Source organism: Pristiophorus japonicus, chromosome 16 (assembly GCF_044704955.1).
Source record: "Pristiophorus japonicus isolate sPriJap1 chromosome 16, sPriJap1.hap1, whole genome shotgun sequence".
Lineage (NCBI taxonomy): Eukaryota > Metazoa > Chordata > Chondrichthyes > Pristiophoridae > Pristiophorus > Pristiophorus japonicus.
The window spans coordinates 90,778,381-90,797,189 of NC_091992.1; the positions used below are offsets into that span (position 1 = coordinate 90,778,381).

At 47.0% G+C, this 18,809-nt stretch overlaps 1 protein-coding gene across 1 annotated transcript in view; it reads left to right on the plus strand.

Annotated features, from left to right (window-relative positions):
• Positions 1-18,809, plus strand: part of LOC139226208 (dynein axonemal heavy chain 9-like) — a 373,005-nt gene that overhangs the window by 217,298 nt on the left and 136,898 nt on the right. The window contains exons 32-34 of the mRNA XM_070856837.1: positions 1,961-2,171; positions 3,497-3,624; positions 13,322-13,430. Of these exons, the coding sequence (XP_070712938.1) occupies positions 1,961-2,171; positions 3,497-3,624; positions 13,322-13,430 (448 nt within the window). The remainder of the gene's footprint in view (positions 1-1,960; positions 2,172-3,496; positions 3,625-13,321; positions 13,431-18,809) is intronic.

Below are 18,809 nucleotides of genomic sequence, written 5' to 3' on the forward strand. Positions count from 1 at the left end.
GCCTAGGCTAATGAAGTCATGGCAGTCATTGGTGGGGCAAAGTGAGAGGCAATCTATTAGAGGCCAGAGTGAGAAGAATAGAAAGTAGTGGGGCATTGCAAGGCTGGAAGAGGCTGCAGAGATAGGGAGGGTGAGGCAATGAAGGGACCTAACGACAGGGAGGAGAATCTTAGGCACTGGGAGACCAGGAGCCCATGTAACTCAGCAAATGCAAGGATAATGGGTGAGTGGGACTTGATATGGGTTATTCAAATGGTAGGTTAATGACATCAATACATCATCTAATGTATTTCCCTTCAATAATGGCTTTGCAATACTGGATGTCAGGCATGCCTTTCACTCCCGGCAATCAACATTGTTAAGGCTGTGGATGGGGATTTAAAACTTGAAGGGCCGAGTGTCATAGTGATTGATTGCACTATGCAAATTAGGAGTTCTGAAATAAGTTTTATTTTACAAAATTAATTTCTTCTCTGCATCCTGGAGCAGCAACCATGTTAGTATGGCAAGCACCACAGCCTACCTGTTCCGACACCGGGATGTTCCTGGCACCCAGTTTGCAGGCTCGCACTGTCTAACTTCTACCCCCATTGGTTTTTATATATTCAATAAATTGGGGAAATGTTGAAAGAAACACAGTTCTTTTCGGAAATATCAACATTTCATAGAATGAAAAACAAAAGTGAACCCCGGAAACCTGACTAAAACAAAAACCGAGGAAATGTCGGATTGAAAGCCCATCATCAGTCACTCTTGAAATACTGACTAATCTTTCTCTTTCAGACGCTGTGCATTGGCTGTTTTCATTTCATTAATGCTTTGTCTTGTTCTATCTTTGTGGATGCTGGTTCAAGCCCAACTTGAGGGCTTGAACACATAACGTACTCTGATACTTCAGTACAATATTGAGGAGGTGCTGCATTATTTGAGGTTCGGTCTTTTGGATGAGACATTAAATTGATGCCCAGTCTCCCTATTCCAGGGGTTTAAGCGGATGTTCAGGATCCCATGGCACAATTGGGAGGCGAGCACAGAGTTCTTCTGGTGTCCTGGGAAGCATTCAGCCCTAAATTAACATCATCACCACAAACAAATTAATTGGTCATTTATCTTATTTGCTGTTTGTGCGATATTGTGTGCAAATTGGTTGCTACATTAGTTGCACATAACAACACTCCAGTACTCCAGAATAATTAATTGGTTGGGATGTGCTGAGGACATGATAAAGTGTTATTTACGTGCAAGGTTTCATTTTCTTTGTTGTTACTCAATCAATAGCCTGAGTGTATCTTCGGAATGGAAGTTATACTGCACTTGCCACAAATTCAAACTGATGTGAGAAGGATTTCTGGAATGGACCTTCCAGCATGTAGCTTTAGTGCTCGATAGACTCCTGAGTTATACTGATAGTTTTGCATTGAAATCACTTTTCATTGAGCCAGAAGTGGCAGTATAGCTGAATTTCAAATTGTGGTCTACCATTTCTGCCTTTTACAGTACTCGTTTGGATGAGATATTAAATTGGGGCCCCGCCTGCTTGCTCAGGTGGACATAAAAAATCCCATGGTGCTGCATTGCTCCCTCAGCTAATCTCTGAAAAACAGAGTAACTGGTCATTCATTCATTTTCTGCTTTGGGATTTATCTTTTTTTCTACACAGCTAGTTGTTGTGATCTGGAATGCACTGCCTGAAAAGGTGGTGGAAGAAGATTCAATGGTCATTTCAAAAGGGATTTGAATAAATACTGGAAGGGGATAAAGTAGGGGAATGGGACTAATTGGTAGCTCCACCAAAGGAGCGAATGGCCTCCTTCTGTACTGCGTCATGCTACGCTTCGAAAAGAGACAGGACTGTAAAAGTAATGCATTGGTTGTGAAACACTTTACGACATACTGAGGATGTGATAAGATGTTATATAAATCCAATCTTGGCTCACAATTGGTATTCATGTACTTGCAGGTTGTTCAGTTGGAAGAAATGCTTGAAGTGAGACACTCTGTGTTTGTTGTGGGCAATGCTGGTACTGGCAAGACTCAGGTCCTGAAATCCTTGTACAAGACTTACCAGAACATGAAACGGCGACCAGTGTGGGCTGTTCTTAATCCCAAGGCTGTCACTAATGATGAACTCTTTGGAATCATCAACCCAGCAACCAGGGAATGGAAAGATGGTGCGTAACAGCCACATACAACGGTTCTCATGACACATTTTATGCATTATTGCACCTACAGCTGAGCTCATAGCTCAGAAGAAATTAGAATTAAGCCATGTGATTGTTTGATTTGTTGAATGAATGAACAGCAAATATTTGGACACCTCAACAATCAAAGTGGCCCAATATTCTTGCATTCTAGAAAAGCCTATGTTTGACCTTAGTTGACCCCAATAACTACGATTGCATATCTTGAGTATCAAGGTCAGATCATTGCACAGTAAAGTAGCTGCATTCATTCATTATCTAAGTTTACATGTCGAAACAGCAATTTAAGAAAGGTACTGGATGGCTGCTGTCATCCGTAGAACCAACTCCCAGTGCCAGTCACTATGGCCTAGAAATTTGGGTCGTTTGCGCCATGGAGGGGGGCGCGCTAACGATTTTTCGCCCAGGTAGGCGGCGACACTAACGACTCCCGCTAAATTCTGCAGGGGTTTAGCGGTGGCGGTAACACGTAACGTCCCGTTTCACTGCGCCGGCAATGATGACGCCATTACCGTGCGCAGTGCCCCATTTTTACCCCGGAACAAAAATTGGGGAGCGCCCCTTGAAGCTGCGCCGGGCGATGCGACCAACAGCTTCAGGGGACATGAACCAGGCTGCAGGCCGCTCGTGGGGCACTACTAAAATGGGAGGTGGCAGCCATGTAGAAACAAAATGTGGCATTTTTTTTGCCGTCCCATTGGCAACTCAATCACGGGGTCCGTTTCCGCGACTGTTCAGCCCAGCGCTCTGCTCGAATGCCGGGCTGTTGGCATGGCACCCCCGCTCCCCGGTGGTCCATGGTAGCCTGTTTCCTCCCTGCAGAGTTTGCAACTTGGGCCCTTCCCTTTAATGAAGGGGAGAGCCCCTCCTACACGGTAGTGCTATGCGGCCCAGTACGCTGCACTGTGTCCCACTCCTGAGCGCTGCGTCCCCGTCCCGAGCGCTGTGTCCTGCTCCCGACCCGTCCGCCCCAGAAAGGAAGTGGGGTGCGTTATTTTGCGCTCCGCTTCCTTTCAGGGGCGGTAACCCGAACTTTCCGAGCGGGGCAGGACTTCCGTGCCTGCCGCAGAATGCCCCATCTCCCGGATGTTACCGCCTCCAAACGGGGCGCAAAGGAATTTCTCTCCGTATGTTCGTTAGAGGAGGGGAGAACATCAAATGCAAAGTTGCTGCAAGGAGAAAGAATTAGCTGTGGTTCAATTCCAGAAGCTCCTGATGTGATCAGAGCTCCTTGTATCTCTCCCCATACTCTGTACATCGTACACAAACGGTTGCTCTTTGTGTTAAATTCTTAGGCCTGTTCTCATCCATCATGCGTGAACTGGCAAACATAACCCACGATGGTACCAAGTGGATTGTGCTGGATGGTGACATTGATCCTATGTGGATTGAATCTCTTAACACTGTCATGGATGATAATAAGGTAAGTGGACATCTCCACCCAGACCTGAGCCAGTAAAAACTAACCTTTGCAGAATGAACACTGGAAGGAGAAACAATTAACAATAGATCTTTTTTTTAAAAAGGCTGCTAAGATCCTGAGTTCAGAAGTTTAAGAACATAAGAACATAAGAATTAGGAGCAGGAGTAGGCCATTCGGCCCCTCGATCCTGCTCTGCCATTCAATGAGATCATGGCTGGTCTTCTACCTCAACTCCCCATATCCCTTGATTCCCTTAATATCTAAAAATCTATCGATCTCTGTCTTGAATCAACGACTGAGCTTCCACAGCCATCTGGGGGTAGAAAATTCCAAAGATTCACCACCCTCTGAGTGAAGAAATTTCTCCTCATCTCAGTCCTAAATGGCCGATCCCTTATTCTGAGACTAGGACCTCTCATTCTTTAAACTCTAGAGAATATATGCCTAGTCTACTCAATCTCTCCTCATAGGACAAAACCTCCATCCCAGGAATCAATCTGGTGAACCTTTGTTGTACTCCCTCTATGGCAAGTATATCCTTCCTTAGGTAAGCAGACTAAAACAATGCAATACTCCAGGTGTGGTCCCACCAAAGCCCTATATAATTGCAGTAAGATGCCTTATTCTCTTGTAATAAAGGCCAGCATTCCATTTGCTTTCTTTGCAGTTTGTCTGCTAAATCATGAAGGGCTATTTGTGAATTGCTCCAGGATGAGATTTTCAGGGAGAGTTACTAACAAAAGCGTAAGGCTGTACTGAAGGCCAATTTAAAAAACATTGTTTTCAAAATCCCTAACCAGAGTCACCACTTTGGTGAGAAGTGCACAGTTCTGGGAATGCTGAGGCACTGAAGTGTGACCTCTCAATGTTTGGCCCGATGCTTCCAGCTCCAGAGCTGCCATGTTGCACATTGTAATCAATACGGCATCTGTCAGACGCAGTCACTGACAGCTTCGAAATGCACCTTTGTAAATACGTTTTTCAGCTGATTTTCAGTATTATAACAAACTCGCCTTCTGTGCTGGGGCTTGTATGAATTTTCAATCACGTTCAAACATTGTGAAGCATTTTTTTTAAATGCTCCATTTGAATGAATGTTTTATTTCCAATGTTCCTGAGGGCACATTCCACCATTGTTGCAATGCCATCGAGTAAATACCACGAAGGTTTCAATGGTTGCCTTAAATCCCGGGTATGTTGGGATGTAAGTTTTCGTACATTTCTGAACAAAAGGCAGTGGTGGTATGAAGCTTTCACGTTTACATTGATGGTATCCAACTCGATATATCCTCTCCGATTAATGTCAAGGCCATTTTTACACACACCAGCTCTCTGTCATTGAGAATTCCATGGGCCATAATTTCCTACAGCACAGCACCATTTGGCCCATGGTGTCACTTTGCACGAGCAATCTAGTTAGTCTCATTCCTTTGCCTTTTCCCCATCGCTATGAAAATTTTCCCTTTCAAGTATTTATCCAATTCCCTTTTGAAAGTTATTATTGAAGCTGCATCCACCACCCTTTCAGGCAGTGCATTCCAGATCACAACTCACTGTGTAAAAAGAATCTCCTGTTCTCGCCTCTGCTTCTTTTGCCAATTGCCTTAAATCTGTGTGTTCTGGTTACCAACCCTTCTGCCACTGGAAACAGTTTCTCCTTATTTACTCTATGAAAATCCTTCATGATCTTGAACACCTCTATACCTCTATTAAATCTCCCATAAACCTTATCTGCTTTCAGGAGGACATAAGAACATATGAAATAGGAGCAGGAGTAGGCCACCTGGCCCCTCGAGCCTGCTCCGCCATTTAATAAGATCATGGCTGATCTGATCATGGACTCAGCTCCACTTCCCTGGCCGCTCCCCATAACCCTTTACTCCCTTATCGCTCAAAAATCTGTCTATCTCCGTCTATCAATGACCTAGTCTCCACAGCTCTCTGGGGCAGAGAATTCCATAGATTTACAACCCTCGGAGAAGAAATTCCTCCTCATCTCAGTTTCAAATGGGTGGTCCCTTTTTCTGAGACTGTGTTCCCTAGTTTTAGTTTCCCCTATAAATGGAAATATCCTCTCTGCATCCACCTTGTTGAGCCCCCTCATTATCTTATATGTTTCGATAAGATCACCTCTCATTCTTCTGAACTTCAATGTGTATCGGCCCAACCTACTCAACCTATCTTCATAAGTCAACCTCCTCATCTCCGGACTCAACCTAGTGAACCTTCTCTGAACAGCCTCCAATGCAAGCACCTGTATATCCTTCCTTAAATCATCATCTTCATCATAGGCAGTCCCTCGAAGCGAGGATGACTTGCTTCCACGCCAAAAAAGGATAAGTTCACAGGTGTTCCAATGAAGGACCTAAAGTTCCAGGTCCTGAACTACATCCTGAAGGGTGGAAGATGCCTGTGCGTGAATTTTTTTAACGTGTGGTGGCCGTTGCACACCAGCCACCACACGGGCTTGACAGAGCTAGGTTTTGGTCCAGTGGCAAGGATTAACCAAGACGACTGAAGACCTGCTCTGCTGCACGGACCTAGTGCGCACACATATCGCAGTATGGGCTGGCCCGTGCTGCCCCTGGGCCCCTGGCCCTGAACTCATGCCTCCCCTGGACCCCGATCACATTCCTCTACATTCTCTCGCCGCTCCTTCGCCCCGACCTCGCCGCTCCTTCAGTATCTGCCCACGCTCTAATTACCGACCTGACAGCAGTGTATATTTAACTTCGACTCTAAATCTCAAGTCAGTAAGAAGAGGCGCTTAGTCACAGCAGTTATGACATTTGCTTTAAATATCTTGCTTCCTGGGTCAAGCTACCACGAGAAATAAAAACAATAAAATATAGAATTCCTTATGACTTGAAACTGGATCGATCTCATTCTGTCACATGCAGCATACCCTTCATTCAATGCAAGTGCAATTCAAGCCTATTTCACCAGTTTATGAGACCAAAACTGTACGCAGTACTCTAGGTGTTGCCTCACCAATACCCTGTACAGCTGTAGCAGGACTTCTCTGCTTTTGTACGCTATCTCCCTTGCAATAAAGGCCAACATTCCATTTGCCTTCCTGATTACTTGCCAGCTTCCCTTGTCGCTCCACGCAGCAGAAGTCCCGTATTCCTGCTACCATTCGAGTAAATTTCCACCGTACTTTCTCTAAGGCTTTGACATCCTTCCTAAGTATCGTGCCCAGAATTGGACACAGTACTCCAGCTGGGGCTTAACCAGTGTTTTAGTAAATTTAGCATAACCTCTTTGCTTTTGTACTCTATGCCTCTGTTTATAAAGCTAAGAATCCCGTGTGCCTCTTAAACTTTCTCAACTTTCCCTGCTACCTTCAAAGACTTGAGTACTTACACCCCAAGGGGATCTCTCTGTTCCTGCATCTCTTTTAAAATTGGACCATTTATTTGAAATTGCCTTTCCTCATTCTTTCTACCAAAATGCATCACTTTACACTTCTCTGTGTTAAGTTGGATCTGCCGCGTGTCTGCCCTTTCACCAGTCTGTCTATGTCCTCCTGAAGTCTGGTACTAATATCCTCAATGTTTACTACATTTCTGAGTTTTGTGATATCTGCAAACTTTGAAATTATGTCCTGTATACCCAAGTCGAGGCCATTAATATGTATCGAAAGAGCTGTGGTTCTCATACTGATCCCCAGGGAACACCACTCTATGGGCCCAAGTTTCCACATGATTTGCGCCTGATTTTTAGGAGCAACTGGTGGAGAACGGACTATCTTAGAAATCGAAATTCTCCACATTTTTTTTTCTGCAGTTCTAGTCAGGTAGAACAGTTCTACTTTGGAACAGAATTTTTTCTTCAAAAGGGGGCGTGTCCAGCCACTGACGCCTGATTTGAAAGTTTCCACAGTGAAAACGTACTCCAAACTAAAGTAGAATGGAGCAAGTGAAGATTTTTGTAGAACTGAAAAAAGCTGTTCGACACATTAAAAAATCAGGCGCAGGTTACAAATTAGGCGTCCAGAACGAGGTGGGGGAGGGGGGGGAAGGGAAGTCATTAAATTCTATAATAAATCCTTATTTATACTTATACAAATATTATACAAATAAATCCAACCTGAATAAACATTTATAAGCAAAGAAAAGATTAAATAAACCATCTTCCTACCTGTGTGAAAGTGCTTCAGGCAGGCCTTTCGGGACCGAAGGCTGAACGGGCCGACCCGAGACTTCGGGCAGGGCCCGTCCCCAGCACCAGATTTACAGGTAGGTGGTGTTGGATTGGGTCGGGTCGGGGAGGTTCGGTTCGGTTCGGGTCGGGAGGGAGAGAGAGAGAGGGAGAGAGAGTGAGGGGGGGGAGAGAGAGGGAGGGAGGGGGGGGCGGAGGGAGAGAGAGGGGGGGGGGCGGAGGGAGAGAGAGAGGGAGGGAGGGGGGGAGAGAGAGAGAGAGAGGGAGGGGGGGAGAGAGAGAGAGAGAGAGAGAGATGGGGGGGAGAGAGAGAGGGAGGGGGGAGAGAGAGAGAGAGAGAGGGAGGGAGGGGGGGAGGTCAGGTCGGATCCAGTCTGGGAGCGGGAGTCGGGTCGGGTCCAGTGGGGGGGGGGGTCGGGTCGGGGGGCGGGAGCGCGGGTCCGGTCGGGGAGTCGGGGAGTCGGGGAGGCGGGGAGCGGGAACAGGAGCGCGGGTAGGGTCGGGTAGGGTCCAGTCGGGGGGGCGGGGAGCGGGAACAGGAGCGCGGGTCGAGTCGGGTCAGTCGGGGGGGGGGGGCGCGGGTGTCGGGTCTGGTCCGGAGGCAGTGGGGGGGGAGCGGGTGTCGGGTCTGGTCTGGTCCGGAGGCGGGGGGGGGGGGGGAGCGGGTGTCGGGTCTGGTCTGGTCCGGAGGCGGGGGGGGGGGAGGAGCGGGTGTCGGGTCTGGTCCGGAGGCAGGGGGGCGGGGAGCGGGTGTCGGGTCTGGTCCGGAGGCAGGGGGGCGGGGAGCGGGTGTCGGGTCTGGTCCGGAGGCAGGGGGGCGGGGAGCGGGTGTCGGGTCTGGTCCGGAGGCAGGGGGGCGGGGAGCGGGTGTCGGGTCTGGTCCGGAGGCAGGGGGGCGGGGGAGCGGGTGTCGGGTCTGGTCTGGTCCGGAGGCAGGGGCGGGGGGGGGAGCGAGTGTCGGGTCTGGTCGGGGGGGGGGAGCAGGAGCTGGCCGTGGGAGGAGCCTTATTCACGCAGCCCCAGTGAGGCCATTCAGCCAGGGCTAGGGGCTGCGTGCTTCGGGCATCTCCCACACAGTTCGGCGCCTGGAGCTACTGCACTTGCGTGCCCACTGTAGCGCGCATGTGCAGAGGTCCCGACACTGTTTTCAGCGCAGGGACATGGCTCCGCCCCCCCCACAGCTCGTGCTGGCTGCGCTGAGGGCCAGAGGACCTGCAAGTAGGTGGAGAATACCGAGGATTTTTTTAGGCGCACTTTGTGGCGCGAAAAATGGGCGTCCAGGTCGGGACTGCGCCGTTCTAGGTGCGTGTGGAAACTTGGGCCCTATGTTTCCCTCCAGTCTGAGAAACAACCATTAACCACTACTCTCTGTTTGTTTTCTGTCTTTTAACCAGTTTTGTCTCCGCTGCCGCTACCCCTTTAATCCCATGGGCTTCAATTTTGATAACAAGACTATTATGTGGTATTTTATCAAATACCTTTTGAAAGTCCATATACAAAAGATGAACCAGGCTAGAAACTGCACTGTTGCACCGCCCGGTTTCTGGGCGGTATTGGCTGTTTTGGGCTCGAACCGGGTCAGCGAAAAATTCCCCAGCTGAGGCACGCCAGTGGCTTTGAAGTCGCACTGGGGAGCGGACTGTCGGCGTGCATCATCCACAGATCGCCCCGACGTGATATTTGGCTGAGCGGTGACCCGTAGGTAAGTTGAAAAGAAAACGCCCACTAGAATCAGTGGAGCTGGGCGGTCGGTGAGTAGCCCTGTAAGAAAATGGTAAGTAACTGGATTTTTACTAATTATTTTAAAATTCTCTTGTAGTGATTTAAGTGAAAAGGGTCCTGAGAATTTTTTAATGATTTTTTTTATTTTATGTTTTTTGAAAAAAATCGTTTTTGTGTTTTTCTCCTCTTCGGCCCAACCCGCAGCCTTGGTGTAAATTTTTAGTAAATTTATTAATTATTGTCCATTTTCTTTACGAACCGTCCAATCGAACCAAGATTCCATTTTTTCGGCCAGAATCGGGCTGCAGCGCCCATCTTTTTCGCTGGGCGGAGTTTTTTCTTTTTTTGGGGGGAATTTTTCGCCGGCGATAATTTGGGGAATCTTAGCGGTATTTTGGGCGGCAATCGGGCGCTGGCGGGTTGTTTGCAAATTTTAGCCCAAAGGCACTACCTTCGTCAACCCTCTCCATTATTTCATCAAAGAACTCAATCAAGTTGGTCAAACCAAAATAAAAACAGAACTTGCTGGAAATCTCAGTGAATCGGGCAGCACCAGTGGAGAGAAACAGAGTTAACGTTTCGGGTCGATGAACCTTTGTCAAACCAAATTTACCATTAACAAATCCTGGCTGTCATTTATTAAGCCCAATTCTTCCAAATGACAATTAATTTTTGTCTCGGATTATTGCCTCTAAAAGTTTCCCCACTACAGCCTTTAAGCCGACTGGCTTGTAGTTTCTGGGTTTATCCCTGTCCCCTTTTTTAAACAGGGGTGTAACATTTGCAATCCTCTAATCCTCTGCAAGCACTCCTATATCTAAGGAGGTTTGGAAGATTGTGGCCAGAGCCTCTGCTAACCTCACCCTTCCTTTCCTCATCAACCAAGGATGCATCCTGTCCAGACCGAATGACTTTTCTTCTTTGAGCCCTGCCAACCTTTTAAGTACCTTTATCTATTTTTATCCCATCCTATTTCTCTACTAGTTCCTCCTTTACTGAAACATTGGCAGTATCCTCTTTCATGGATACAGATGCAAAGTGCTCATTTAGTACCTCGGTCATGCCCTCTGCCTCTGCAAGAAGATCTCCATTTTGGTCCCTAATCAGCTGCACATTGACTACCAGTTTACATGTTGATAAAAGACTTTTGGATTCCTTTTTATGTTAGCCGCTAATCTATTCTCATCATCATCATCATAGGCGGTCCCTTGTATCGAGGATGATTTGCTTCCACGCCAAAAAGGATGAGTTCACAGATGTTGCAGTGAAGGACCTAATATTCCAGGTCCTGAACTGCATGTTGAAGGGTGGAAGATGCCTGTGCATAGATTTTTTTTAATGTGTGGTGGCCATTGCACCCCAGCCACCACACAGGCTTGACGGAGCTAGGTTTTGGTCCAGTGACAAGGATTAACCAAGACGATTGGAGACCAGCTCTGCTGCACGGACCCAGTGCGCACACATCACAGTGTGGGCTGGCCTGTGCTGCCCCTGGGCCGAGGCCTCTTCTGGGCCCCAAACTCACGCCTCTCCACGTCGCTCCACGATCACGTGCCGCTCCTGCGCCCCAACCTCGCCGCTCCTGCTGTACCTGCCCATGCTCCAATCACCGACCTCGACCTTGGTGACATACACTCTCTTTGACCCTCTTATTTCCTTTTTCAGTTCTCAGAATATCAGAAAAATCCAAGCTGCGCGGTGGTAAAAACAGAGAGACAGACTATTATCTGAATGGTGACAGATTAGGAAAAGGGGAGGTGCAAAGAGACCTGGGTGTCATGGTACATCAGTCATTGAAGGTTGGCATGCAGGTGCAGCAGGCGGTTAAGAAAGCAAATGGCATGTTGGCCTTCATAGCAAGGGGATTTGAGTACAGGGGCAGGGAGGTGTTGCTACAGTTGTACAGGGCATTGGTGAGGCCACACCTGGAGTATTGTGTACAGTTTTGATCTCCTAACCTGAGGAAGGACATTCTTGCTATTGAGGGAGTGCAGCGAAGGTTCACCAGACTGATTCCCGGGATGGCGGGACTGACCTATCAAGAAAGACTGGATCAACTGGGCTTGTATTCACTGGAGTTCAGAAGAATGAGAGGGGACCTCATAGAAACATATAAAATTCTGACGGGTTTATACAGGTTAGATGCAGGAAGAATGTTCCCAATGTTGGGGAAGTCCAGAACCAGAGGTCACAGTCTAAGGATAAGGGGTAAGCCATTTAGGACCGAGATGCGGAGGAACTTCTTCACCCAGAGAGTGGTGAACCTGTGGAATTCTCTACCACAGAAAGTTGTTGAGGCCAATTCACTAAATATATTCAAAAAGGAGTTAGATGAGGTCCTTACTACTAGGGGGATCAAGGGGTATGGCGAGAAAGCAGGAATGGGGTACTGAAGTTGAATGTTCAGCCATGAACTCATTGAATGGCGGTGCAGGCTAGAAGGGCCGAATGGCCTACTCCTGCACCTATTTTCTATGTTTCTATGTTTGACTCCCACCAACACCGAGATGCCTTCAGCCTTGACTCCATTAACTCCTCGGGCTGTCACTTCAGACTAAGACCAGAGGAGTGCAATGTTTAGCTTGATCCTGGGCTCTGTTTCCTTCCCTACATCTGATTGGTTACCATGGTTGCTTTATTCCACCTCCAAAACACTTCCTGTCCCTGCCCCGACTCCTCTCCAAATGCCGGCAACAGTGGCGATCGGGATTTCAACACCTCAGGGCTGAATTTCACCACAGCCCTCTTTAGCACCTCCCCACCTCCACTGTCTACAAACAACAGCTCACTCAGAATATGACATCCTGCATTCTCCCCAAACCTGTCCTTATCAAGAAGCACTGGCTGACCCGACACCAGGAATCCTCATCCTTACATTTTAATTCTCTGCTCCACTCCCACTCTGACCTCTCCGTCCTCGGCCTCCTATACTGTTCCAATGAAGCTCAATGTAAGATCAAGGAAAAGCACGTCATCTTTTGTTTACAGCCTTCTGGACTCAACATTGAGTTCAACAATTTCAGATCATAACCACTGTCTGCATTTTGTTCCCCTTCCTCACTTTTTTTTTACAAAAACTCCCCCCCGCTTTTAAAAATGTTTATTTTGTTTCTCTGTGTTTGCCACGGCAGCAGGTAATGATTCCACCATTCACACCCTATCTAGACTCATCTTTTGTTTCCTAACTTGTGCCATCACCATCTCAATTCTGCCCATCATCCTCTTTGCCTCTCAAATCTCTCCTGCCTTCCACCCTATCACAGACCTTCCCTTTTGTTCTTTCCTCCCCTCCCCCTTTCAGGGCCCCAGCACTTCCTTAAGAATCTGTTACATTTTGAACTATTGCCAGTTCTGACGAAGGGTCATCAACCTGAAACGTTAACTCTGTTTCTCTCTCCACAGATGCTGCCTGACCCGCTGAGATTCCCAGCATTTTTTGTTTTTAATTCAAATCCCTTCATGGCTTACTCCACCCTATATCGATGAACTCCTCCAGATGCATGTTCCTGCTCATTTGTCACCAACACAATCCTCACTCTGCTTCCTCCATCCACCATCAGTCCCTGCCCTTGTCCTCGGGAGCGCCAACTCTGAACACCTCTCCCTGCTTTTCCAAAGTCTCCATCAACCCTTCTCTTTGGGCATGCCTTTTCTCATCTCCTGGCCTTTCTCTATCCCTACTCCCTTCGACTCTCATCCGTTTTTCTTATCAGCTCTCCGAGATGTCTTCCATTTTATCAGCCTGTGGAGATTGAATACCGGGAAACAAAATGGCAGTTCTACTGCTGACTTTGCTGTCTTTCTGTTGTAGGTTTTGACTCTGGCCAGCAATGAGCGGATCCCTCTCAACCCCACCATGAGGCTTCTGTTTGAAATTAGTCACCTTCGAACCGCAACCCCAGCCACTGTCTCTAGAGCAGGTCTGTATGGAACTGGAAGCTTGCATTGTGGTCTGAAATCCTATCTGGTGAAAACTTAAGACTGTGTTCATCAGTGCATGTTCTTCTCATGGGGTCTGTGGATGAGATCAGTTGTTGGTTGGTGGTTTCTTCCTGTTTGGATGCAATATAACTGGCACTCGGATTTCAGATTTTTCCAACAACTAACTGGAAAAACAGCCATTAAAAAAGTTCTTGGATGGGGATATATGGACGTGGTATCAATCGGCCGGTCGCATTCCCCTTTAGTTCAATCAATGAGAAAAAGTTGAAAGCGCACATTTTAAATCCAAGGATCCCAAATCAACTGGTGGCAGTTCTTACTTGTGCTCCTTTCATCATCATAGGCAGTCCCTCGGAATTGAGGAAGACTTGCTTCCACGCCAAAAGTGAGTTCTCAGGTGACTGTACAATCCAATATGGGAACTACAGTCTCTGCCACAGGTGGGACAGACAGTCGTTGGAGGAAAGGGTGGGTGGAGAGTCTTGGTATGCTACACGTTCCTTTTGCTGCCTGCGCTTGTTTTCTGCATGCTCTCGGCGACGAGACTCGAGGTGCACAGCGCCCTCCCGGATGCTCTTCCTCCACTTAGGGCGGTCTTTGGCCAGGGATTCCCAGGTGCCAGTGGGGATGTTGCACTTTATCAAGGAGGCTTTGAGGGTGTCCTTGAAACGGTTCCTCTGCCCACTTGGGGCTCGCTTGCCGTGTCGGAGTTCCGAGTAGAGCGCTTGCTTTGGAAGTCTTGTGTCCGGCATACGGACAATGTGGCCTGCCCAACGGAACTGATCGAGTGTGGTCAGTGCTTCGATGCTGGGGAGGTATGGAGCAGCTTCACCAAGTCCAAGCTGCATGGGTAAATAGAATCATAGCATAGTACAGCACAGAAGGAGGCCATTCAGCCCATCGAATCTGTGCCGGCTCTTTCTCCATATCCCTGCGATTTGTTCTCCTTCAGGTATTTATCCAATTCCCTTTTGAAGCTACTATTGAATCTGTATCCACTGCCCCATCAGGTAGTGCCTTCCAAATCCTAACCACTCGTTGCAGAAAAATGTTTTCCCTCATGTCATTTTTATATAAATATATAAATAAATATTTTCTATAAACACCATCGCCACTTCAAGTTGTGTTCTTTGGACCCAAGTTTTGCTTTTGGAGGTCCTGAATTTCAGTGCTTCGAAATCTGATCCCCAAAACCCCCCAAAAACCGGGGGGCTTCACTCTATGATTCATTCTTTGAGCACAAGTGAATGATGTCAACATGAAATGTTTGAAAGCAGTCACAAAAATTCGGTTCTTGATTTATTTTCAAAATATTGCAAATGAAACTTTTCGGTAGTTTTTACCTTCATGTGTTTCCAATTGATAATGTTCAGTCGTAGCGCTCAGTACAAAATGTGAACAGCAGTAGATGCTTGGAAGAAAGTTGCAGTTGGTTACCGAGGGGGCACCACATGAACCTCATGATGGGAGACTTTCTCAGGAAGTTGTGATCTTGGAATCTGCTCTGCCATTTTTGTTAGCTATGCTAGTACTATCTTTTTTAATCCCAGTTCCCTGCCTTTTCTCCATATTGTGTAATACCCCTTCTTTGGCACAAAGCAGTTCTGAGACAGCCACAGGACCTTTCAACAAAAGCCAAATACCACAGATGCTGGAAATCTGAAATAAAAACAGAAGATGCTGGAAGCACTCAGCAGGTCAGGCAGCTTCTGTGGAGAGAGAAACAGAGTTAACGGTTCAGGTCTGTGACCTTTTGAAAGGTCATCGACCTGAAATATTGGAGGGAAAATTGCAGTCGGAGGCTTCCTTCGTACGAACGCCTCCGACACGGAAAAATCTACGAAAGTACCTGGTGGTCCCAGAGGAATGTAGGATCCCGGTCGGAGGCCTAGTTCACTGTACAGCGCATGGGGAGATGTCTTTCAGGTACAACCTGGAGTCACGTGGGCTTGGACCACCAATCACTATGGAGCATTCTCTAAAAATGGGAACTCTGTTTGTACGGACTCTCATTACTATCAATGAGCAAACCCTCTAAAACAGTGACACACAGCATAATGAATAAATAAATACCTCACATAGTTAAAATTAATTGAAATTAAATGTAATTAAACGTTTTAGAAAAAAAAATATTTTTGAAAGTATTTTAATAGTGTTACAAATAAACCTAACCGAATGGACAGGGTTTTTAATATAAAAATGAATGTTTAAATTGAACTTTTATATGTTTTAAAACTCTTACACTGGTAAAAGTAAGCAATGCGCCTGCTTTTATCAGGCGTAAAAGTTTGAAGGACATTCGCTGGGCATGAGTTGGGCAAATAGCCCACTCTCTCCCGCGCGGCTGTCCTTTTCCCAGGGATGTGGAGGATCTGGCAAAAGAAATCTTAACAGATTGGAAAAGCCGGTTTTCGGCGCATGCGCATCGCGTCCCAAAAACCGGATTTTGCGATCTGTGCGCACCCCGTACGCACCCGGTGAGGCCGGAATTTTCAGTTCATTAACTCTGTTTCTCTCTCCACAGAAACGTTCAATATTCACCACATAATGTTTGGTATAAAAGCTCGCCCATCGATCAATGAGATCGTGAAGTGACAGCTGAGCAGTTTAGTTTTAAAATAATTTGGGGAGCCACATCCAGTCTTTAATAGGAAGAAGGAATTCAATGGGAATTTGTGTTGAAGATTTGTGTTTAAGAAGAGGTAGTCATCATCATAGGCGATCCCTCGAAACGAGGAGGACTCGCTTCCATGCCAAAAAAAGGACGAATTCATAGGTGTTTCAATGAAGGACCCGAACGACATCCTGAAGGGTAGAAGATGTCTGTGCATGGATTTTTTTAACGTGTGGTGGCCGTTGCACACCAGCCACCACATGGGCTTGACAGAGCTAGGTCTTGGTCCAGTGGCAAGGATTATCTAAGACAACTGGAGACCAGCTCTGCAGCACGGACCTAGTGCACATACACATCGCAGTGTGGGCTGGTCCATGCTGCCCCTGGGCCCCTGGCCCCAAACTCACGCCTCCCCTGGGTGCCGATCACGTCCCTCTACAGTCTGTCGCCGCTCCTTCGCTCCACTCTCGCCGCACCTGCTGTATCTGCCCATGCTCCAATCACCGACCTGGATCTTGATGACTTCACTCTTCACAGCTGTCACCCTCCTGCAAGAGCTCTCGCTGTACCTTCAATTGATGGTGCAGTGACCAAACTAACCCACTAGAGGGCACCCATTAAATCCATTGCACGAGACAAGTGTAGGTACATAGAAACATAGAAAATAGGTGCAGGAGTAGGCCATTCAGCCCTTCGAGCCTGCATCACCATTCAATAAGATCATGGCTGATCATTCCCTCAGTACTCCTTTCCTGCTTTCTCTCCATACCCCTTGATCCCTTTAGCCATAAGGGCCAAATCTAACTCCCTCTTGAATATATCCAATGAACTGGCATCAACAACTCTCTGCTGCAGGGAATTCCACAGGTTAACAACTCTCTGAGTGAAGAAGTTTCTCCTCATCTCAGTCCTAAATGGCCTACCCCTTATCCTAAGACTGTGTCCCCTGATTCTGGACTTCCCCAACATCGGAAACATTCTTCCCGCATCTAACCTGTCCAGTCCCGTCAGAATCTTATATGTTTCTATGCGATCCCCTCTCATCCTTCTAAACTACAGTGTATAAAGGCCCAGTTGATCCAGTCTCTCCTCATATGTCAGACCAGCCATCCCAGGAATCAGTCTGGTGAACCTTCGCTGCACTCCCTCAATAGCAAGAACGTTCTTCCTCAGATTAGGAGACCAAAATTGAACACAATATTCCAGGTGAGGCTTCACCAAGGCCCTGTACAATTGCAGTAAGACCTCCCTGCTCCTAGAATCAAATCCCCTGGCTATGAAGGCCAACATATCATTTGCCTTCTTCACCGCCTGCTGTACCTGCATGCCAACTTTCAAAGACTGATGTACCATGACACCCAGGTCTCGTTGCACCTCCCCTTTTCCTAATCTGCCGCCATTCAGATAATATTCTGCCTTTGTGTTTTTGCCTCCAAAGTAGATAACCTCACATTTATCCACATTATACTGCATCTGCCAAGCATTTGCCCACTCACCTAACCTGTCCAAATCACCTTGCAGCCTCTTAGCGTCCTCCTCACAGCTCACACCGCCACCCAGTTTAGTGTCATCTGCAAACTTGGAGATATTACACTCAATTCCTTCATCTAAATCATTAATGGAAATAGAAAAGAGCTGGGGTCCCAGCACTGACCCCTGCGGCTCTTCTCTAGTCACTGCCTGCCATTCTGAAAAGGACTCATTTATCCCAACACTCTGCTTCCTGTCGGCCAACCAGTTCTCTATCCATGTCAGCACATTACCCCCAATACCATGTGCTTTGATTTTGAACACCAATCTCTTGTGTGGGACCTTGTCAAAAGCCTTTTGAAAGTCCAAATACACCACATCCACTGGTTCTCCCTTGTCCACTCTACTAGTTACATCCTCAAAAAATTCCAGAAGATTTGTCAAGCATGATTTCCCTTTCATAAATCCATGCTGACTTGGACCAATCCTGTCACTGCTTTCCAAATGTGCTGTTATTTCATCCTTAATAATTGATTTCAACATTTTCCCCACTACTGATGTCAGGTTAACCGATCTATAATTAACCGTTTTCTCTCTCCCTCCCTTTTTAAAAAGTGGTGGTACATTAGCTATCCTCCAGTCCATAGGAACTGATCCAGAGTCGATAGACTGTTGGAAAATGATCACCAATGCATCCACTATTTCTCGGGCCACTTCCTTAAGTACTCTGGGATGCAGACTATCAGGCCCCGGGGACTTTTCGGCCATCAATCCCATCAATTTCCCTAACACAATTTCCCGCCTAATAAGGATATCCTTCAGTTCCTCCTTCTCACTAGACCCTCGGTCCCCTTGTATTTCTGGGAGGTTATTTGTGTCTTCCTTCGTGAAGACAGAACCAAAGTATTTATTCAACTGGTCTGCCATTTCTTTGTTCCCCATTATAAATTCACCTGAATCTGACTGCAAGGGACCTACATTTGTCTTCACTAATCTTTTTCTCTTCACATATCTATAGAAGCTTTTGCAGTCTGTTTTTATGTCCCTGGCAAGCTTCCTCTCGTACTCTATTTTCCCCCTCTTAATTAAACCTTTTGTCCTCCTCTGCTGAATTCTAAATTTCTCCCAGTCCTCAGGTTTGTTGCTTTTTCTGGCCAATTTATATGCTTCTTCCTTGGATTTAACACTATCCTTAATTTCCCTTGTTAGCCACGGATGAGCCAACTTCCCCGTTTTATTTTTATTCCAGACAGGGATGTACAATTGCTTAAGT